The sequence below is a fragment of the Sceloporus occidentalis genome, unplaced genomic scaffold, assembly GCF_023333645.1.
Source record: "Sceloporus occidentalis isolate IW3139 unplaced genomic scaffold, rSceOcc1.0.p SCAF_3, whole genome shotgun sequence".
NCBI classification, from domain to species: Eukaryota; Metazoa; Chordata; class Lepidosauria; order Squamata; family Phrynosomatidae; genus Sceloporus; species Sceloporus occidentalis.
In genome coordinates, this window is record NW_028316983.1 from 35,180,308 (window position 1) to 35,204,882 (window position 24,575).

Genomic DNA, 24,575 nt, shown 5'->3' on the forward strand with positions numbered 1-24,575 from the left:
TTACATAAATATTCAACAATTGAATCCATGACAGAGATCAGCAATATGATTCAGGCTCTATAGGTTTAAAAAACAACAACAACACTTCTTCCTATCATTCAGTGTGTTAGCAATGCCATAATCTGTAACATGTATTCTCCAAATATTTAGTAAACTAACACCATCTGATTTTTTATCTCTCTGTTCGTACCTTTCATGACCCAGGTTTTATTTCCTTCTCTGCAATATTCCAAGCACAATGATAATGAGGAGCATTTGTTTTGCTACCATCAATAATTTTAGCAGACATCAATGATCAAAATGCAATACTTTGATCTACTGTGATCACCAGGTCTTTAAGGAAGCATGGAAAAAAATTCCCCAATATAATAATAATAATAATAATAATAATAATAATAATAATAGTTAAGTAAGTACTGCTTCCTTACTCTTTCTATTAAACACCTGTTATTCCTCGGAATACTGTCTGTCTAAAATCTAGATACTAACATCACTCCTTATTAGTCCCAATTAAAACCTGTTCTTCCATGTTCTTCAGACTCACTTGCTTCATAAGATAATTGTATCTGTTATATTTTTTTTCTTGGTTCATATTGTGACATTAACAAGCAATTAAATTTTAGAAGTGTTTAATTACATTGTTAAAACAATTTACACTCCAGGGAACTCAGTAGGGGACCTCAACCTTAGGGGAAATATAGAAGGATTTTGTACACAGTGACTGCTTGTAATCCAGTTGACAAGTAATTTTTTGTGGGGTTTTCAGGCTATGTGGCCATGTTCTGGAAGATTTTATTCCTGATGTTTTGCCAATATCTGTGGTTGGCATCTTCAGAGAAAGCCTTTGACTTCACATTTGACAAGTGATTCTTTGAATATTAACACCTTTCAAGCAGATTAAGCAATATTTGTGTGCCATTGTGGATTTTCACAAAGAAGGCACATGCATTTCCATATGAAATAATCTAGCGTTCTGTATAGGTTATACAATTATGGGACCTTTTATCCTCCTTTGTGATTCTAGTTCCTTGGCATTCACTATGTTGCTTTCCTTGGTCTTGAGAATTCTTGGTTTTCCTTATACAGTTGGCCCTTCTTATACACTGATTTTTTATACATCGATTCAGGCATCCACAGTTTGAAAATGTTCAAAAAAAGTATAAATTTCAAATATCAAGCCTTGATTTTTCATTTTTTATAAGGGACACTATTTTGCTATACTATTATATTTAATGGGACTTGAGCATCCATGGATTTTGTTATCCACGGGGGATCTTGAAACCAAACCCCAGCGTATAACAAGGGTCTACTGTAAGTGTTAATGTACTCAAAGACATAGCCATATTAGAGACTGTGCACAAAACTTCCAGTCACTTCTTTGACAGCCAGATTGGGGCCGTGGTAACTGCACACTGCAGCCTCAATCTGGCCTTTCCAGGGCTCAAAAAGAAGCTGCAAAAAGTTTATTTTTGCTTCCTGAAAAGGGCACCACAGTTACAGTGCCACGGCTTTATGGTGCTCCTTCAACAATGTGTCATGCAGACTTGCCCACCCTTGATCTAGAAAGTACAAAATTCCTATATTCCCTATATGCTTCTTCAGGAGGGGCCACAACTTTGTGATCGAGCCTGTACTTTAAGAATCTTAGTTCAGTCCCAGGAAACCTTGAAAAGTTCAAGTTGTCTGAAGAGCTGTTGCCAATCAGCACAGGCGGGGAGGAAAAAGACTGAACTTGGTGGGCAGACTGAGTTACATTCATAAATGTTGTTGTAATGATTCTTAACAAAAGAATAATTGCAAAACTATCTGTTTTAAAATAAAACGTATCAAGGAATGTAGTCATTTATGTTAATAAGCAACCACAGGAATGATCTTGACCATTTCCTTTAGTTGAAATTTCATTACAACTTGAAATATTAGCCTTCCAAAATGACCTTCTGTTGGGATTTCCTAGACAACTGAATATCTACTTTGTGTCTGATCCAACAGGGCTGTTCCTGAGTTCTTACGTTGTTTTTGTAATAGACAGCGCTAGAATCTAAGTTCATGTGTGTTAGAGAGTTAGGCCCTGTGCAGACTGGCCTTCAAGGCTGGCTTGCAGGCAGAGTTGCAGGCATAACGCACACCCTGACTCTGCACCCAGGGTGGCGTGACACCATGTGCCACTCCACAAGGTGCATGGCATCAGAGCACTCCTCTGGTGCTGCATCTGCATGATGCAGCACTAAAGGAGCACCGTAAAGCTGTGGCTATCGCACCATTTGCAAGGCACAAAAATGATCCATTTTTGCACCCTGCAAAGATCAGATTGGGGCAGCGGCCCTGATCTGGCTGTAAAAGGGGTGGCTGGAGGCTGCCCCTTAGGGGCTGTCTGAACAGCACCTTAGTTTGAATAAGTTGTAGCAATGTGGTTCTACTCCTGTTTCCTTAAAGCACTTTAAAATAGAGCAGATGGTAAACACAGTACAGAAAGATTTTGAAGGACCCTTGTGCTGATACTTTATTATAGTCAAATAAAAATGCAGATCCCCTTCAGGCTACTTACACTGCATTATCATCAGTGCACATATAGAGAGAATGACCAAATAATATCTTTGTTCCACTGTTTTCCTGTCATTGTGAATAGTGCTAATTTGCTTCAAGGATTTTTCTGAATTCGACAGATTGAGAATTCTACCTTGAATGCCTTATGGGAATAGAATGCAAATTGTATTATAACTACCATGTCAGATGATTAAGTTTCAGTTTTGAAATGAAATTATAGGATTGGGGCTAAGTGGTTATTGTACACATTCACCTATGTGACTTTTGCTTAGGTACATTAGGGTGATTTAAACAATAAAGCTAAGATCCTAGGAAGTATAGCTCCTGAGGCTGGCTATAGAAGTAATTGTTTATGTTAGGTAAAGCTTTCTTCATGAAGACTAGATTATGATGAAAGCTACTTTGCATGATGTGTGTGGCATCAACTACTCATAGGCTGTCTTTTGCATTTTGGGGAAAAATTGCTCTTTTGTAGCAGTTAAAACTGATTGCAGTGCAGTGGTGAGCAAAAGGTGACCCATGGTCCTATGCGATATCGTCCAAGTTTGTTTTTCCATTCCGTGTCCCATTCCATGTTTACATTCCATGAACTTTATTGCACAGGCCCTGGAACAGGCCTTTTGCTTCTAAAAGGGGATGTGATGGGGACGGGAGGTGGCATAGAATGCATCTTACTGCACAGGGAGCATGCTGCCATCACCACCGGATGTTCCCATCACGTTCCGGATGTGTTCCCCAGGGGACAATTTTCAGGAACGCTTCTCAAGCATTCCTGAAAATTGCTCCCTCTGGGACGCATCCGGAACATGATGGGAATGTTCAGCAGTGGCAGCAGCAACGTTCTCCCTGTGTGGTAAGATGCATTCTATGCCGTCTTCCATCCACATCTCATCCCCTTTTAGGGCCTGTGCGATAAAGTTCCATGTTTCAAGGACTTAGCTAGGATTTTAGGAAGGGGGGGGGGGGTCCAGACTAAGTGCCACCATTATAATGGGGCTTGGGTGCGGTGGTGCAGCAGCACACACCATTCATTTTTCTAATGGAAGGGGGGATCTGAACCCCAAGGAACCCCCCCCCCCCTTGGCTACGTCCCTGCATGTTTACCTGCTCCTATACAAATTGTAATTTTGTGTTATAGCAGTACAGGACTTTCTGCCCACCCACTGCAAAAACACTGAAACTAAAAAAAAAGGGGGGGCATGGAATGAAACCAAAAATTGATCCCCAGATACCTCTGCTTTGAAGAGCCCTGGTGGCGCAGTGGTTAAATGCTAGTACTGCAGCCATTTATTCACAAACCACAAGTTTGAGTTCATTTCCAGCCAGGGGCCCAGCTTGTTGGGGGCAATTAGCTTACACATTGTAAACTGCTTAGGGAGTGCTTAAGTGCACTGATAAGTGATATAGAAATGTACTTGCTATTGCTATCGCTAAACTTTAATTAATTGTTAAAAGAGGGGGAAACACAAAAAGAGAAAAATATAATTCTCACATTATAAATCTAACTAGGATTATTAATACACATCCCCACAAATTAATTCATCATTACTATTCCCAAAAGTCCATAAACAGTTTATTGGAGGCAATTACCTTACACACTGTAATATGTTTAGGGAGTGCTTAAGTGCACTAATAAACAATATAGAAATGTACTTGCTATTGCTATTGCTTTTGATTTTTTTTTTTTTGCTAGTTTTTATGCATTTCTGGCCCTGGAGTTTAAAAGTGGTTCCCAATCTTTCTGAAGTTTCCAGCCCCAAATTTGAAAAGTTGTTCATCTAAGAAGTCTTCTGTTTATAATGCCAAATGTAGGTACCAGCATATTTTGCATAGCAGCTATCAGGCTGAGGTAGAATCATAGTGTATCAATCTCATTCGGTTGTTATAAATATACAAGTCCATTCTCAGTTGTTGTCCAATGGTACAGCACCTGATTTACTTATAAACTTTCTCAGCTTCATTCCTCAGCATCTCTGGGTAAAGTTGATAAAAAGCCTTTCTGAAATTCTAGAGCTCTGGTAATTACCTATGGCAATACTGGTACAGATGGGCCTGGGTCAGATGGAGTTAGTGCAATATAAGGCAGTTGCCAACATCTCAGTGATCCTGGACATTATGATTTTTTGGCTTGACATTTCCTTGAAAGTCAAAGGCATGTGGTGTGCCATTCCCCATGGAAACAGTAGATGCTGTCACAAGGGGTTGTATGGGCATATTTATATGGGTCCATGGAATGGTCTTTACTTTGATCTCACAGCTCTCATGTTGATATAGCATGAAACATTTTAAATTATTTTATTAGACAAAAATATTTAGTGTTTTCATTTAATGAAATGGTTGCAAGTTCATTTACGTGTGTGGAAATGCAATAATGTAGCAGTTTAGCCTCTTAAAGCATTACTGTGTAGAAGTCAAAAAAACCCCTAGCATTTGCCACAGAGAGAGACTTGAGGCTTGTATTAATTGCAGTTTTCTCTTTTATTCCAAATAGAAACCAAAATGGCAGGATGTGTCAAATTTTAACATTCTGCTTATCCAGAGATGAAGTTGTCTACTTCCCTTCTACATGAGCGTTTATGAACATAAGGTTTTACTGCATAATGCCTAGGGGGGAAATAATTTACATATGAGTGCAAATCTTCAGATTAATGTTTGGCGTATGACACTACTGTCTCAATTGTGAAGATTTAAAGCAGCAACTAAGAAAAGTGACCTAAGAAACAATTGCTTTATAGATTAAGAAAGGAAAACCATATGTTCCAAGTATACATTTAAGATCCAGAAATATTTGCTACATATCCCCAAGGCAACTGCAAAAACTTAATGTGCTAGAAAGTCATCTTATTTTTTGCCTTGCAGGGATTTTATAAAAGACACTGATTTAAATGAAGTAACATCATGAGACAGAAGTAATTAAGACAAAAGTATTTATTCATCTCTTTTCTCCTTAGGCGGTTGTTCCTTTGATGAACACTACAGTAACTGTGGTTATAGCGTGGCACTGGGGACCAATGGATTTACTTGGGAACAGATTAATACCTGGGAGAAACCGACAATGGATCCAGCTGTTCCAACTGGTGAGTAAAAAACATGCCTGCCAGAAAATTCATTAAACAAAACTATTCATCTCATACTGAGAATATCCAGTGTTGTGCTTGTATTGGCTTATAGGGACATTAATGAAATGGCTTAGTTTGACTGAGGAAATGTGTAGACATTACAACTGGAACAATTTTCATTATATGCAATCCTGAATATGTTCAGTCTTGTTAGTGGCATTTGGATATTAGCATTGTTTCTTAGAGTATATTAGATATTGAACCCCAAATTCCTTCCTTTGAAATAGCAAAGTTATTTTTATAAGGCAGAAATTCAAATGCCTTCACCCATTTATAATTATAATTATATGCCATCAGGTCCTTCACAATTTAAGAATTGTGAAAATTCATCCTCTAGCTTCTTTTCTGGCTATCAGTACATTTCTGGACACAACTCAGAGTGTTGGTTATAAAATCATAAATAGTTTAAGGGTACCCAATTGACCTTTTACTTTCTACTGGAAGGTCCCATTTCTGGTTCCCCTTGTGGTCTGTGGCACAGTTGTTAGGAACATGGAAAGGGCATTTTCAATGCCTGTACTTAATGTTTTAGAATTCTTTTCTTTTAGAGATACTTTCAGTCCCTTTGTTGATGGTTTTCCTTTTTTAAAGAAATAAATAACATTTTATTTATAAAATAAGGCACTGTTTTGAATAAGTGACTCAAGTGTTTCTTTTCCCCCACTTAATTGTTTGAATTAGCTAGTGTAATTTTTGTTTTTAAGAAATCTAACCCACAAAAAGTTGGCCATCTAGTTTTTGTCTATTCTTCATGTGAATTGCTGGGTTTCTTTTGATGTTTATTGATGTGTACTGTAGTAGAATAGTGAGGTATACATTAGTTCTGTAAATACATAAATATTATTGTTCAACCAGTTCAGTCATTACAAAATTCTGTTCAGATATTATAAGAACGAAACTATGCTACAGGTAATTTTTGTAGCAGTAACATCTTGTGCATCTGACAGAGTAAAACTAAATTGAAGGTCAATACAGTTATTTACATTAGTTCATTGAAAATACAAAGTCAGTATCTGAGTTGCCACAGCAACTTTCATGACAAGATAAATAACAAATCTATCTTGATTGGACAACAAATAGTCCAGTAAATTTTATGGGTATTAACAAAATCAGATGAAAGCTTTTTAATCTATGTTTTTCTTAATATATCCTGCTGGCTGGAGGATTCTGAGAATTGTCCAAATAAAGGCTGTTTTCTCAGACTCTTGCTCAGTGAACAGAGTATAAATGTAGAATGAAAGAACTGTGAATTCAAGGACTGATCTTGAGAACCAGAAAAGCTGAATGGAGCTCATAATTCTTCCACATAAAAAAATAAATAAATCATTCCTGGATAAGTATTTTTTGGGTTTTTCAGGCTATGTGGCCATGTTCTAGAAGAGTTTATTCCTGACGTTTCGCCGGCATCTGTGGCTGGCATCTTCAGAGGTGAAGATGCCATCCACAGATACCGGAGAAACGTCAGGAATAAACTCTTCTAGAACATGGCCACATAGCCCAAACCCCCCCCCCCCCAAAATACTATGGATACCAGCCATGAAAGCCTTCGACTTCACATTCCTGGTTACTTCATCCTTACTTAATTTCATCTTTGTAATTTACAGTGGTGCCAGAGTTGCTTTCTAGAGATCTACTGAGAGATTGAGATCTAACTTCTGTCCACCCTGCTGCTGGAGAATATAATGACTAAGTGAAGTATATGACTAAAATTTCCAGTCATAGGTCTAATGACATTTCACAACACTCTTTCGGTGGTCTTTTCAAACTGCATATTATAGTATTATATGGCATGACAGCATTCTGTGGAATCTTGGCATTTACAGTTTAGGAAGAAGGGTTTAGAATTCTCAGCTAGATAGCTCTTATGTTTCACTAGTCTCTCTCTCTCTCTCTCTCTCTCACTCTGTGTGTGTGTGTGTGTGTGCAAGCATGCATGTGTGTGTGTGTTGTGTGCCTTTGTTGTTCTCGAGTTATGGCAAGTTCACCATACTACCTATCCCTGTATTTCATAGGATGTCACCATGGCTGTTAAAGTGAAATCATAGTATGAAAGGGTCCCAGGTGTCTTGGGAATGCTTTTTGGAATGTATATTGTATTTGTGAGCACTCTGTTGAATGAGTCATACTGTCACCTATTATCTGGGCTGACAACAGTCCACATCCAATTTTTTACCCCTATATTAAAATGAACAATTTTTGAGACAACTTTTACAATGGTCACGGGTTAAGATTTTAACTACTTTGGGATACATATATGGCTGATTATCTTTGTCCCAAGGATTTGCCAGTGCAGTAATGACTTTTGGAAGCTGGCAAAACTGAGATACTAATGTGTGAGAGATTTAAATGCACAGTCTCCCTTAAAACTCTTTTTATTTTAAGCAGAAATAACCCACCCTGATTTTCAGAAGCTAGAATAAAGTGCCTTTAAACTGATTCCATTGGGACCAGGGACACCAATGCCAACATAGATATTGACATTTTAACATTATACATCACAGTGTCATTCATGGTTACTGCTGACATCCACTTCTAGAGCAATTTTATGCTGCTGGTTGTGGAAAGTCTGTTAGATCAGTTTGTGAGACATACTAGAAGACAAATTTACACTAGCTATTTTCTATCTGTCATCTCATGAATGATATCTCATAGCTAGATGTTTATGTTATAGCTACAAAATTGCATTCTTGTCTTATGATAGAGTGTACAGTTCCATGTACATTAATGATTGTGTGTGCCTGTGTATATAAAACCTTACACCAAAGTTGAGTTTGCATCATTTGCAGAGCTCTGAAGCTCTTATCAGGAGAACAGAAGTAACAGCAAAGTCATAGGACAGCTTTTTCTTCCTTCTGGGCTAAATAAAGCAAAAGTAAACTGAAGAGTCATAAACAATAACATTTAAAAAACAAACCTTTGGAGCTCATGATAGTATTAGCAGAAATCCTATATAATTCAAGCTCTCTTTGGCTTCTCATTTAGATGTACTAATGTACAGTACCTACCATGCAACTGCTTTGTTCCCTGCACTGGCATTTTCAGTGTTAGTTCAACTTGGAGCCAGGTTATGAAATGTAACCTGGCAAATGAAGTGAGTACTGATAATAATAAATAATAAAAGTTTTATTTATATTGCCCCGCCTCTCCCTTTGGATTGAGGTGGGTTTACAACTTGATAAAACTATAAATACAATCATAAAATGCAATACTGTAAAATACAATACTTAAAATACAATCACAATCCAAGAACAGTAAAAATTCAAAACATGCTACAGTGGTCAATTACAGGGAATCAATCTGACAGATAACATGGTGTCTTAATCAGGATCAGGAGGGTATGCCCGCCGGAAGAGCTTGATGCCCGATTAGTGGGATGCTCTCTCTCCTGGTGCCAACATTGCAGTCTTTTCAAAACATTACTAGTCTTTTCAGCATTTTTTCAGGTTTTAAAAGAATTATTTTAATGCTTTTTATCCCCCCTTTTAGTTTGTAGAATCAGACAGGTGATTTTATTATGGTTGTGTTCCTTTAATATACTAGTGGATAGGGATGGCTAAGATTTTAATTTCTATTTTTTCTTTTTTTAAATTGCAAATTATTTTATATTCAAATTAAGAAGAAATTTGAGCTTTTTTTAAAAAAAAAATTAAGGAATGTGGGGAAAATACACAAGGCAGTGATTTGACTCAACTTGAGACTTACCATATATACTTGACTATAAGTTGAGAAATTTATACCCCAGAATTGGCCCTAAAATTTTGGGTCAGTACATCAGTAGTGCTTAGAAAAGTCCTAAAGCAAACCCCAATTTCCATTGAACACCAATTCCTCCCCCCTCCAGTCTGTTTTGCAAGGCTTTGCTTCCTATCAGAAAAAAAACCCCTCCCCATTTAAATCCACCCGTTTCTCTCTCTGGTCTGTTTTATAAGCCCTGGCTTCCTATGGAAAAACCTCTCTATTTAAATCCAATTGCTTTTTTCTCTAGTCTGTCCCAAGACCTGGCTTCCTACGGAAAAACTTCTCCATTTAAATCCACTTGCTTCTCTCTCTGGTCTGTTTTGCAAGACCTGGGTTCCTATAAAAAAAACCCCTCCATTTAAAACCATCTCTCCAGTCCCTTTTGCAAGCCTTTCCTTTCTATAGGAAAAACCCCCCATTTAAATCCACCTGCTTCTCTCTCTGGTACATTTTGCAAACCCTGGCTTCCTATGGGAGAACCTCTCCATTTAAATCCACTTGCTTCTTTCTCTAGTTTGTTTTGCAAAACCTGGCTTCCTATTAAAAAAAAACCTCCCCATTTAAATTCACTTACTTCTCTCTCTGGTCATTTTGCAAGACCTGGCTTCCTATATACACATACACACACACACCACACACACACACACACACACACACACTTAAATCCACTTGCTTTTCACTCTGCTCTGTTTTGAAAGACTTTGCTTCCTACGGGGGAAAAACCTCTCCATTTAAAACCATCTCTCCAGTCCCTTTTGCAAGACTTTGCTTCCTATGGAAACAAAGCCTCTCCACTTAAATCCACTTGCTTCTGTCTCCAGTCCATTTTACCATATCTTCCTTCCTATGGAAACAACTCTCCATTTGAATCCACTTGCTTCTTTTCTCAATCCAATGTTAAAACCTCTCTCCAGCACCTGGGAATTGGTTGGGAAAGGTCCAGAGAAGGAGGGACGGAAGTGGTATTTCCCCCTTTCCATCCTTCCTTATAGCCCCCTAAGTTGACTTATCCATGGGTCATATCACAACACAGGATTTTGACCCTGAAACCTTCCCTTGACTTATACACGAGCTCAACTTGTACACAAGTATATATGGCATATATTCTTAGTAGCCAACATGTTGGCCTAACTTCATCCAGAAACAGCACACTGGCCTCATACAGACAGGCCAAAATAAAGCTGCTTCTGGTCACTTTGGAGGTATGCTGTTTAAATGATGCATGTGTCCTCAGAGTCTGGAAGCTGTGCCAAAGCTGCACTCTAGTCGTTAGGACTGGATCATGGCTTTGGCATGGCTTCCAGACTCTTAGGATGCATGCATCATTTAAACAGCATACCTCCAAAGTGACCCAAAGCAGCTTTATTTTGGCCTGTCTGTATGAGGCCATTGTTAAGCAATCAGATTGAGGTGAGGTCAGCTGAGCAGCCTGTCCCTGCTGCACATTGGAAAAGTTTTAGAAGGATTCTTCTGCTCCTGCACAGCCTACCTCATTTTTTTTCTCTCAGACTTAATACTTGATTTAAGACTTGACTTGAAAGTATCTTGCAAAGCCTTCAGACTTGAAGATAGAGACTTTGAGACTTGACTTGAGATTTGGAGTAAAAGACTTGGAATACATAATTGGTAGTTGCCACATAGATTTTCCTGAGAGGCTTCTTACCGTTAGCAATCGCAATAGTGGCTTTATTTATATACCACTTCATACTGCACTAAGGAGTCTCTAAGCAGTTTACAACTGTAAGCTAATTTGCCCCCCCCCCCAAAAAAAAAAAAGTTGGGTACTCATTTTAGCAACCTTGGAAGGATGCTAGGCTGAATTTACCTTGAGCCCATGGCTAGGATTGAACTCACAACCTTGTAGTTTGTGAGTGAATGGCTGCACCACCAGGGTTCCTTAAGGAGAGGCCTCTTATCTGTCAAGCAAGTGCCATGTGGTTTTGTCCGTGAAGAGAGTAGCTGTTGAAGATTATGACTGGTACAAATAGATTTCAATTTGTTTGTTTTTTTAAAAAAAAAACTTTAAAATTTTCCCTATATTTGGAAGAGAGACGATTATATAACTGAGATCTATGAGAAAATAAAAGTGTCAGGTTTTCCCCAGGTCTTAGCCTTCTGTTGATAGGAGATGAGGGCCAACTGAGCCTCCTGTAGGAGGGAATTCTACAGCTGGGGTTAGCCACTGAGAAGGCCGTCTCCCAGATCTTCATCAAATACGAGTTAACAAAATAATGTCAAGAAAAATAAATGATGCAACCAGAACATGGTAAAGTTACTTTGGGGGCTACAACCCCTAGAGTCCCCAATACAGCACAACCAGTGGCCATGCCAGCTAAAGGGAATATGTGACTCAACAAAACAATTTGTCCAAGCTCTGGCCACAATATCTTTAGGAAAGTGTAGAAAGTTGCTTTGAATGGTGTTCAGCATTATAGAATAACTATTATTCTACCTTAGAAGACTCATGAAGTGCTTTCTCCTTCAGTTTGGCATGCGCTCTTAATCCTTATTCTTTATTCCTGTTGTAGCTCTCATTAACCGATTAACCTTTTGTGCATGGGTGTAGAAAATATGAGTGTCAAGAATGTTCACTCTCATTTCCTCTAATTGTTAATTTAAAAATGAAACGGTCTGCATGCCACCCAATATTACATGTTCCTGGTCTAAAAAAAAAAAAAAAAATCAAGTGCCTCTTAAACATTCTTCTGACCTTGTGGGAGTCGCTTATGTTTGAATAACTTCTATAAAATCTAGATGACTCATCCACTTGGGTGGAGGACAATTGCTTAGGTCTCTCCCTTGGAATCAATTTTTACTGATAAGAGGCTCCCACATAGTAAAGAAAAGGATTAAAGTGTACCTAAACAATGTCTTAAGTCTCTGTCATAAATGTGATGCTGAGAAATAGTTGATCTTTTTTACCTCCAGCAGAAGAATTCATTGCCTTGATTGTGAGTACCACTACAATAGCTATTGATAATCTTGTTTAAAGGTTACCACTGAAAACAGAATTGAAAGATATAGCCTTATCAGTCTGTAGAATCAGTATATAGAGAGATCTTGTAGCACCTTTGAGACTAAGTGAAAGAAAACAGAGTCCATTTTTACTCTTCAGTTTCTTTTAATTTTTTGTGCATTGGAAACACATATATGGAGGAAAGTTATAGGCTGAATTTACACTGGCTACCTGGAGAGGTGCAGTATTTTGCTCCTGGAACACATACTAAGGAAGATCACAGAATAATAATAATAATAATAATAATAATAATAATAATAATTTGTAGTCTGCTTTTTCACAAAGGAATCAAAGTGGATTCCAACAATATAAATAAAGCATCAAACAATTAAAAATTACAGTTTAAAAACCCCCAAACCCCAACCCTTCCCCCCAGTGATAAAAAGAGTGATCAACCTATAAAAAAGGATTAAACATCAAAAAAAATTTAAAACTATCCAATAGGAATACATTAAAATTTTGGGCAGATTAGCTCTAGAAATTAATCTTCCTCTAGAGGAGGGGGAACAAGGGTGATGGTATCAATCAGGTTGGTGTCGGTATCAATGGGGGGGGGGCAAGTCAGATGGATCTAATGGATCTAACCTAGTCTGGGAAGGCCTGCCAGAAGAGATCCATCTTAATAGCCTTTTTAAAGGCTTCCGAGGTGGAAATATGGTGGATCTCATCTAGCAGGTCATTCCAGAGCCTGGGAGTGGCTGATTAGAAGGTCCTCTGGGTCACCGCTGAAAGTCTGGTCTTCTTAGGTTGCAGATTCTTCCCAGAGGGCCCAAGTGTGCTGGGTGGATTTATGGAAGGAGGCGCTCCCACAAGTAGTCAGGACCAAAGCCATGTAGGGCTTTAAAGGTTAAAACCAACACGTTGTACCTTGCCCGGAAGCTGATTGGCAGCCAGTGGAGAGATTTTAGAACCGGTGTAATATGGGCAGTTCTGGATGTGACCGTGACCAGCCTGGCTGCCATGTTTTTTACTAACTGAAGTTTCTGAATTTGGCACAAGGGTAACCTCATGTAGACTGTGTTGCAAAAGTCGAGTCGAGAGGTTACCAGTGCATGTACTACTGTTACAAGGTCTCCCGGCTCCAGGCAGGAGCGCAGTTGGTGTATCAGCTGAAGCTGATAGCAAGTGCTCCTGACCATCGCATCCACTTGAGCCATCAGTTTGAAGCGACGAGTCCAGGAGCACCCTGAAACTGCAAACAGAGTCCTTCAGGGGAAGTGTGACCCCATCCAGAACTGGCTGACATAACTCCATTCCCGAATTAGGGGTCCTGGGAGGTAGGACCGAAACCAATGGAGTACAGTAGCCCCGATTCCCAGCTCTCCCAGGCATTCCAGAAGGATGGTATCGAAGGCCACTGAGAAGTCCAAAAGCACCAGCAGGGTCAAACTTCCCCTGTCAATGCCCAGACAGAGATCATCGAATAAGGCAACCATGGTGGTCTTAACTCCATATCTCGTCCTAAATCCCATTTGAAATGGATCTAGAAAATAAAGTGCAAAGGCAGGCTTAATGTTGAAGATAAAGTAAACAAAAATGACCACTGAGGACCTTCACATGGTCAACCTAGACGATGAAGAGATAGAAATTGTAAAAGAATTCCCATACCTGGGATCAAACATTGATAGAAATGGGGAATGCAGTCAGGAAATCAGAAGAAGGTTAAGAATGGGGAGGATAGCTATGAAAGAACTAGAAAAAAAAAACTTAAAATGTAAAGATATACAACTGAGCAGAAAAGTAGACTCATACAAGCCATTGTATTTCCCTATTACAATGTATGGATGTGAGAGCTGGACAGTTAAGAAAAATGATAGGAAGAAAATAAATTCATCTGAGATGTGGAGAAGAGTGCTGAGGATCCCACGGACAGCCAAAAGGACAAACAATTAGGTCCTAGAGCAGATCAAGCCGGAGACCTCTCTGAAAGCCAAGATGACAAAACTGAGGCTGTCATACTTCAGACACATCATGAGAAGGAAGGACTCATTGGAAAATATAATAATGTTGGGAAAGGTGGAGGGAAGCAGGAAGAGAGGAAGGTCATGTGCCAGATGGATGGACTCTATTAAGGAGGTCATGGGTTTTATGGGGTTGCAGGAATTAAGCAGAGCAGTGGAGGACAGGGTGTCTTGGAGATGTCTCATCCATAGAATCACCATGGGTTGAAATCAACTTGAAGGCAGTTAACAAAAAAACAAAACAAAACAAAAAATTGGACACTACCTTGATCACTATGCCTTATGTATTGTAAAGTGCAGGGTTTTTTATTATTATTATTTGTATTGTGAAAGACAGCTTCTGTAGGAACATTGGGAACTCATAGATGGGCCTTTCTAATACAATGCCTTTAAAATTCAGTGTGTGCCTTACCTTTATCATGTCAAAGTTAGCCACGCCACCCAAATATTAAATCATGATCTTCAATTTCCAAGAGACATTTATCTTTAAGCAATATCCGTTCCTTCAACCATAGAAAACAGCAGGCTTTGTAGTGCAATTTAATATTAGGAACTCCCAAACCACTCCTTTCTTCAGTCATATATTATTCTTATTTTTATTCTGGGCTTTGTTTGTCAGACAAATCTGGAAATTTCTTTCTGCCATTGCACAAAGGTATTCCATTTCTTGGCAAAACATTTATTTTTATTATTGTAATTCTTCCTTAAAGGGATAAATTTAACCTCCCCCATTTTTCTAAATCTGTTTAAACTTATTTCTAGACTTTTTCATACTTGGTTTAAAATAGTAAGCTATTATTTTTTGTGATTACAATTCAGAAATATTTAATCCGTATTTTTTTTTCCAATTTAAAACTTGAAAGACCTGTTAATTCATTTACCTCTTCTGATGACATATTTTTTACTCAACAATGTGGTTTTTCACAATTCACTTTAAACTGAGAGCATACCTCAAATGACTTACTTTTTCCAGAAGAGCCTTCATTGAATACAGTGGGTTTTGTGTCCTTGTCATAAGGTAATCTGCATAAACCCTCAATTTATACTCTTTGTTCTTTTTTTTTTTAAAAAGAACCTTAATCCACAATTCTGTAATAAACAATAAATAAAAATTTTATTTCTATTCCGCTTTTTGCCAGGCAATCAAAGCAGCATATAACAAGTTAAAACACATCCATATATATATATAATGCCCCCCTTAAAACAAGATTAAACAGTATAATATTAAAAACTACATATTAAAAACCAACTAATCCAATTTGATATCTCTCAGTAGGGTTTCTAGAACCAAAATAAACATTAAAGGTGAGAATGGACAACCTTGTCTTTTCCCATTTAGTTTTTAATGATGTTGCATTACAGTTTTCTAAAATCTGGTCTTTTTGAACTGAATAGATTGTCTTTGGGATGAAACAGATAGCCCCTTTGCGGCAGCTTCCCAGCAGCTTGGGGGCATGTCATTTAGATGATGAACACCCCCAAGCTGGCAGGAAGCCACTGTGAAGCCACCTGCCTGACCACATGGCAGGCAGCTTTGTGGTGCTCCAACATCATGGCTTTTTGGGGTGGGCCAGCAAAAAGCCAGATCAGGGCCACAGCATGTAGTTGTCGTGGCACCCCAATCCAGTGATCAAAACTGTGCCTTCAGGGCTTTCTGTTTCAGCCCTTTATTGTCTGAATAATATTTTCACCAAAATCTATTCTCTCCAGTAATTGAAATAAATAATTCCAAGAAATTATTAAATGACATTTAATAGTTTAAAGAAATTAAAATCAAATCAAAACAGCCTTTTAATCAATATGACATTCCAAATATTCAATGATATTAAGAACAGTTCTTCCATTACTCCTTAATTGTCATATTGGACAACAATCCATTTTGATTGCAAGGATAATTACCGTATTTTCCAGTGTATAAGATGACTTTTTAACCCATGAAAATCTTCTCCAAAGTTGAGGGTCATCTTATAGGCCGGCCTTCCCAGGCCCACCGTGAGGGAGCTCCGCGGCCGGTGAGATTGCCACTAGCCTACTCCCTCCTTCCAGGCCCAAATTCTATATTTTAATAAGAAAAGTTGGGGTCGTCTTATATGCCCAGGATCCTTATATGCTGGAAAATATGGTATTTTTAAAAAAATCTGCTTGTAGTAGATATTTTGTAGTCATAATTTAATAATTAAACAGGTCTGTAATTCTTTGTTAATATCTCATCTGTATCTTCTTTATGAATAACTATAATATCGGCATTTCTCCAAGAGTCTGACATCCACAGAGCTGCTTTTGTTTTGACTGAGTTCAGAAAAAGTGCTTTGTCTACAGCTGGGAAATGTGTGCATGGCTGATTCTGACTGATTGAAGTAAATACACCTTGGCTTACCAAAAGCCTTGGCAAAGTAACAACTCCCACCCACCTACTTGATTGACAAAGTCTTACATGTTCCCTCTATTCCTAGAATGCCTTAATTGTTTTCTTTGTTTTCCTTGATTAGTAGAGTATAACATTAAGCAGTACCGTAACCTAGTGTAGATGGATTTTCCCAATCAACATCAAATTTTCCTTTTTAAATCTTACCACATTCAGGCATTCAGAGTAACTACTATTCTTTATAGAAAAGGAAAACAATGCAAAATATTATTACATCTCAGTGATTAAAATAGTGCATTGGATAAATGTGGACAGGAAGATGCAATCTTGAACTTCCTATTGACTGATCAGAACTGACCCTTTGTTCTGATCTATTGGACTGTTCACTGTTTACTCATTAGCATCTTGAGATGGAGAAAACCAGCAATTCTGTTACTCCCTATGTACCTTCTGTTTCTGATTTACTTTGCAGCTGTGGCACAGGAATAGTGTCATTCTGATTTCCCCTGCTTGAACTGCACATATATCCAGAGACCCATTTTTCTTTGTACATCCAGAAAAAAAAGAGAAATGTTCGTGTTGCAGAGAAACTCTTGTCCATTTCAGGTCAGGCGGCATAAGTTGACACAATCTTGCACACAAATACATAAATGTTTCCAGGTCTCTCTTACTCTGAGCACAAACAGGCTTTTTGACACCGCATAAAGAATCAGCTATTCCAGTGTCTCTTTACCTTTATACCCTTGTGACCCCCTTTACATGCAGACATTGTGCTCCCCTTGTCAGAGTGTATAAATCAAAATATTTTGTTTGTTTAGTGTGTGTATGTGTATTTTTGTTCACACATTCATGTATATTCATATTTTAACATTTTATAAGGAAATAACATTGTTTAAATTAGGATAGATTTATTGAAATAAATTCAATACTTAACACATGTGTACATTTTACATATACTGTCTCTTACATAGCCACACTCATATGCACGAAAGCTCACAGATATGTACATACCCAGGCTGAATCTGCACTGCAGAAATAATGCTGTTTGACATGCCTTTAGCTGCCATGTCTCTGCTTATGGAATTCTGGGATTTGTAGTTTGTTGTGGCACCAGAGCTGTCTGATAGAGAAGGCTAAGTAGCTCACAAAATTTCAGTACCCAGAATTCCATAGTATGAAGCATGGCAGTTAGAATGGTGTCAAGCTGTATTATTTCTGCCATGCTGATTCATCAGACTAATTCTTTCTTTCACTCACACACATACTCATTTACTCTCTCGCACACAGTTACATAAACATTCTTTCTCAGAGCAGTGACAGGATGGGTGAGGGAAACGGTGGTTTGCGATGGACCCCACTAGAGGCCATATCCAATGAGCTACCCTGCTTTCCTTCTCCTCCTCCCTCAGGCAGAGGATCCAAGCACCCTCCTTGCCTTTTTCTTTCCCCTAGGAAAGAAGTGGGTAAGTGAAGGAGGAGGAGGAGGAGGGATCAGGGCCTCTATGTCTCACTTGAGCAACTCTTGCACCTTGCCTGGAAGTCCTGCCCCACCATTTGAGAGCCTCCAAGGCTAGTCAATATGGAATTAGCTGGATTTGTGTGATTCATACTCCTACATATTTGCCTTTGTACTTCCCTCTCTCTTTCTCTTCTTAGGTTAAGAACTCTTCAGTAATAACCTAGCCTCAGTTTAGTCTCTCCAACATCATCAAACTAGTTATCCCAGCTTTCTTTATGTCTCTTTCTTGATAATTCAGTCCAGGGAAGAGTGACCCTATGCCTTCCAATGATTTAAGAAGTAAGTAGCTGAGATCTATTTTCCCTAAGTCAGTTATTCTCCATTCAGATAAAGAGAATAATGCAAAATAAATGAATAAATAAATAATTCTATCTTTATACCACATTTCTGTTGGGATTGTTAGCATTGTGAATAAAAGCTTCTAGTAGAAGCTTGATGTCAACCACATCTATTTAGAATGAAAATAAACATTGTGAGCAAAGTAAGCCTGTTCACTTGGGAATAGTTCACTCCCTCAAGTCTTTAATGTCAGTCCCATTGATCATAATGCTGCATTCCTTTCAGGCCTGCTTTCTTCTACACCTATCCATATATTGGTCTAAATGCTGAGGTGGACAAAGCATCTAGACCCTTCTGGACAGTGTGGGCTAACATCTTTTTTTGGTTAAAAAGTATTCTGAGACCCTTAGTCTTTATAGGTATAAGGGAATGAAGAAGCCTAACAAAATATACTAGTTTTCTGTGGGTGTGGACATTTTTAAATGTCAGAGTATCTTTTAAAAATTAGATAGCATGAAAGAAAACATATAGCCAGCTATCTACCCTATTCTTCAACCTGAAAGACTTGTGGGCAACTGTATGGTGCCATGGAACCTTGGAGGCCTCACTCTTGCCCAGTGGTATCCCTGGGGTTACTGTCACCCAGCATGGGGCCAGTGAGGATGCCAGACTGCTGAAGCCTCTAGGTGGCCATTTGGGGTCTGGCATGGCTCCAGCCACACTGGAGCTGGAGAGGGCAGTGCTATGGCCTCCAGAGGGATGTTTGGGTTCTGATGTGGCTTCTGTGCAAGCAGGAAAGGGACACAACACACTTTCTTGCTCATCCAGCAGGCACACCGGTCTCAGCTCCAGTGTGAGCTGAACCCCCACAATCTCTAGTGATGCCACTGCCCTTACCAGACTCCACTCTTCATTTTATTAAACCTTTATTGGAGGTTAATTTTAAAGGGTTAAGGGCAATTTTTGCCACTTTGCGGAGCACTCCAAGCTGTTACCTGTGCAAGAAATGGCTGTTGCCTGTGCAGAAGACACCGTTTCCTGTGCAACAGTCCCACAGGGAAATCTTTCACTGTGAAGATTCTCAGCAGCCCAGGATTCTCCTCATAAGGGTTTTCAAACACATGAGAAACAAATTTTCAACAATTTTTGAAATGTTTTTGAATATTCATTCCATCTTTACACCTATTTTTTCTCCAAGGAAGTGAAGACAGCATTCTTGGTGTTTGCTGCTTCCTTTTGTCTTTACAAAAACCCCGTGAGATAGGTTAGCAAAATAGGTTAGCCCAAGATTATCTAATGAGTGTCAGGACTCAGTAGGGTTATGCAAGGCTGTGTCAGTTGTTAAATAGCTTAAATATTGCCATACAAGAGAAAACAGTTATGAGGATCATGCTTAAAAATATTCATGTAGTATTTGCTATGGAAATTCTGTTACAGATTGAGCCCAGAAAAAGAAGGGGAAATTCATTTTTATCACCTGTGGCCTGAATAGAGATAATGTATTTTATCCTACTTACAGCTGTTAATCAGTTCACCACTACATGTATTTTATCAATTTGATAAAATTACATACTTTATATTTTAGTGTAATTATTACAGCATGTAATATTTTCCCTCTGAGCTCACTGCTTTCACTTCCACCTTTGCCCCCAAACCTTTGTGCAACTTTAGGATAACACTTCATAGATATACTGAAATGGACTATAACCCATGAAAGATTGTGCCTCAATAAATGTTAGCCATTGTTTCCAAATACAGTAAAGTAATATTGACAATTCAGGATGAACACCTTCTTCCTTCTCACTTGTTTCTTTCACAGCTGCTTTTGTCACAAGCCACATGAAGGGATTATAACAATTGCAGTCCTTTCTTTTCTATTTTTCAAATCGAGAAGAGATTAAACTATTTCATTGTCAACCCCAAATAATTTTTGGGACAATTTGTTTTAGATCATTACAAGCAAATAGTTTTTATAATATGTTTCTCAGGGTTAGGAACAAAGGAATAACTTAATTAGAGGATTGAAAAGCAAATATTGATTTTTCTCTCACTTACTTTCCTTTTGAATGTATTCTCTGTTAATGTTTTTGTAAAAGTAAATCTGAGAGGGGCTAATGGAACTTTAGTTCATTTTCTTTTGCTTTGTTCTGTTTGATTCATGTCTGTGCTCTGTCAGTGCTCCTTTGCTCAGTGTGAGATGCTCATGGCCTTATTTTAAAGCATGGGTTTAAGGTTTAGCAAGTGTCTTACAAAAGACTTAATCCTGTTGTTAGTCCCAAGTAGTGTAGGACCACTTATTCAATGGTAACTTAGCAAATCAGTCCATTTTTCCATTCCATTGATTCAATGGAATAAGATTCAGGCCACCAATAGTTTCTCCACTAAAAAAAAATAAAAGTAATAATAAAAAGTCTCCAAAATAAAGCCAAGTGCTGTATGCTCTCCAATATTTCACATTTCATAAACATCTAGAAAATAAATCCAGGAAGCCTGCAATACTGTAGTTTCTCTTTAGCCTGAGTGTACAGGGGACGGTGAGATCCCACCCCTTTGGTCCTCTTCCTCTTGCTGTGTTAAATCACTGCAACCTACTTTTACTCTTTGAACTCATTTTACAGTGACTGAAGTAAGCCAGGGACTAAGTGGGGAAACAGGAGAAAGAAATGGAAACTGAGATGTTTTTAAAAGTGGGACAATAGAATTAACCAGGAAATTAGGACAGTTGGAGGGTATCCTGCCATCATTTAAACCCACAAAATGATTTGATTTCTGTTTTTTCTCTCCCCTTTCTTTTCTTTTCTTTTTTCCCCATTTTTCTTTAATTTTATTTCTGCACCTCTGGTACTAGAAAACAAGGGTGAGCAAGATCTATAGGTTTCCAGGGCCAAGGTACATGAAGAAACATGTCACATTTACTGCATTTTGGTTCAATAGTTTGTAAATTATTCAGGTTAAATTTCCTCTGGTTTATTTTCAGCCCCTACATGATGGCTGAGGTAGCAGTCTGTGTTTGTAATGTGCCAGTATAATGTGTCAGAGGTGTTTCTCATGGGGGGGTACACTCACTCGGTGGGGGTGAGGGGCTTCCTGGGGCAGGGCTTCCAGAGTGGGAGTGGGGATTCTAGAGATGGAAAATGGGGCTGCAGCATGGAGGTTCGGGGGGCACACTCAGCCTTCCTCGTTGCCATGGCCCCATTTTCCTCATGAGGAAAACTTCATGAAAAGAAACCTCAAAACACTTAATTGTCTGGGAAAGCTGCCACGCCTGCTGATAATGGCGGAAAACAGCTTAGCAGAGCTTTGTAACCAAAACTAAAGGTCTTTACAAATGCAAAAAATAAAGTACAGTATCCAAGTACCAGTTCAGTGTTCAATAGAGAAGGGTCAAGCAATCCAAGGGTCCAGGGTTCCAGAAATGCAGGTTTTAGCAAGGCAGTCCCAAGGGCCAGAGAGTCCTGGTCAGTCATTAGTCCAAGTGGCAAGGTTTCAGGCCACAAAGTACAAGGGAGTTAGAGAAACATGCTTTCACCAGGAAAATCAGATTACTATCACCTGGTTTTGTTGTTTTTAGTGGTGTATTGTTCTAACTGCTAAACAGGTCTGGCTCCTCAGAGCCTTTGTTCGATCTTACTGGTTTACATGTCCAAAGGCCACATGAAATAAATAAAAAATCTTGTATTATGACCAATCAGGAAGAAATAGTTTTTTAAAAAAATAATTGAATATGCATTTAGCATTCCAAGTATTCTAGAGAGGTCTACCCCATTCACCTTTATATTACCAGAAAGTCTTCATATTTTCACTTTTCAAACACACTCATACACATTAACTAATCAGTTAATGAACACAGTGGACACCTAAACAGAGCTAACTTGACTTTTTGTTGTATGGACTAATCTGCCAGTTCATTTTCTCCCATATTTTAATTAATCATTTCCCCCATCAAATTTATTTAGTAATGTTGATGAGCTCCTATCAAAAATGTACTGAAACTCTTAACCTCACTGCTTTGACCAAATTCAACATGTGTTGCTGTTCTCAGAATGAATAAGACTATACTGGGGGTCTTCCTGCCATTTAAACATACAGTTAAATATAAGGAATCTCTTATGAAAAACAAACCCTAATTCAGCACAAGAAACATATCTGAATATACTGGGACTCACATCCAGATTTTTCACAGCTAAGCACTCTAAGCCCTCTTTCTGGGTGGAAGAGTCTGTTACCTTTGCATTTGCTCACCTTTACTTTAAAAAAAAAAAAAAAAACAGATCCAAGCTTTTCACCAACACTTCAAAGCACTTTGTAAATTTCAAAATATAACCAAACCCATCTCACTTAGAAATGACATTATTGAAAACATAAGAATATAACATGTTGGGTCAGACCAAGACCCATCCTTTTTTCAGCAGTGACATCCAAGAAACTTATTTACCCTCCAATATTCTAATTGATAGCATTCAGAGGTACACTATTTTTAGACTTGAAGATTCCATGTAGCTGTCATGGTTAATTGTCATTTGCTTGTGCTAAAATGGGAATGTCTCATAATTCTTCAAACAAGGAGTTTGTCTACACAGGACAAAAGCCCTGCTCCCCTCCCCCCCCCCCCCGACCTCATGTCCTCTTATTCAGATGATGCAGGCCAAAACCACCAGGGCAGGTTTGGGCATGATCTTGCCAGATTGGATTTGGCTCTGAAGGATCTAACCCATTCCTCGAGTAGTGTTTTCCCAGGGGGTAAAATACCCTTGAAAAAACTGGCTGCTTACACTGCCCCCCCCCCCCCCCGCCACGCACCTCTTACCTTTCTGGACATCACTTTCACTTAGAAGCCTAACCTCCTTTGCCATATCTGATGTGGAAATGGGATGCCTGGATGTACCCATGTAGCCAGGTGTCCCATTTCTGCATCAGACATAGTGACAAGGAGGCTCCTGAATGAAAGTGATGGAATAGCAAAGCAAGAAACATTTGCTGGTCCTGGGTCCTAGGTCAATCTGCACTGACCCAGGAAGTTACCTGAGTGTGTACTGGGGCCAGGATAGCATGAGCCTATGATTTCCTGGCCAACTTGCTCATCCCCAAGGAGATAAGGAGATAGAGAATTTGAATGGTTCCAGGAATTTTTACCTTCTGTGATCCTTTTAACACATTTGTGGATCTGTTCTTTCATGCGGATGGAAAGAATATTTGAAAATATTTGGGGAAATGATGGAAAATTATCAAAGACCCTGACAGGAAGAATCCTGAACTGACAAAGTTCTTTAAAGTTTGAGGCTCATTTTGTACAAAATATTCATGTTTTGTACATAAAACAGTATTTTTCTGTGTGGTGTTTATGCTATTCAGGTTCTTCCACACAAAATTTGCACATAGTTGGTTTGCATTGAAAACGCCTTTTTCTGTACAGTTTTTTTCCCCAGGGAGAATATCTCCGTGCAAAAATATTATTTTCTGTACAGAAGAGCTGCTTCTTGCATGTAAAACGTTGCTGCATGTAAAAAGCACAAGATCTATACAGAAAAAAAAACCAAACCTAAATTGTGAATATCCTTCAAAAACTCCATGGTGGGAAGAAAATTCCTGAAATTACTCATTCCTTCTTTTGAGAAGAAAATTAATGAAGAATTACATCTGTAGCCTTTCACTTTACGATACATACTACACAGTAATACAGAATGGGATGAACATATTTTTCATATCCAATATATTAGTCTACAGTTTTGAAAAGACTGTGTTCCAGATTTCAAAAAAACAGGTGCAGTGTTGTGCACAGACATTACATTTATCCTTGTCTTTTTGTTCAGGTTACATAGGTTGTCAACAGCTGTTAGAAATACAAACTCTTTCCCTCCTCAAAAACAATGCATTGCAATTATGCATATTTTGACTCATGACTGGGTGCATTAGTATTTTGCTTATAAGGAAGTACACAGTCATGTTACATGAATAAATTTAGAATTTGACTGTGTATATCATGAATCATTATCTGTTTTAATCAAAGACTAGAAAACAAGAGGGTTGAAAGAGT

The 24,575-nt window shown here is 38.5% G+C and overlaps 1 protein-coding gene across 14 annotated transcripts in view; it reads left to right on the top strand.

Moving 5' to 3' along the window:
- The window catches only part of LOC149315753 (receptor-type tyrosine-protein phosphatase T), an 849,328-nt gene that overhangs the window by 224,474 nt on the left and 600,279 nt on the right, over positions 1-24,575 (top strand). For all 14 annotated transcript variants that reach the window (XM_089514002.1, XM_089514000.1, XM_089514008.1 and 11 more), the window contains exon 2: positions 5,496-5,621. In XM_089514002.1, coding sequence (XP_089370128.1) covers positions 5,496-5,621 — 126 coding nt within the window. The remainder of the gene's footprint in view (positions 1-5,495; positions 5,622-24,575) is intronic.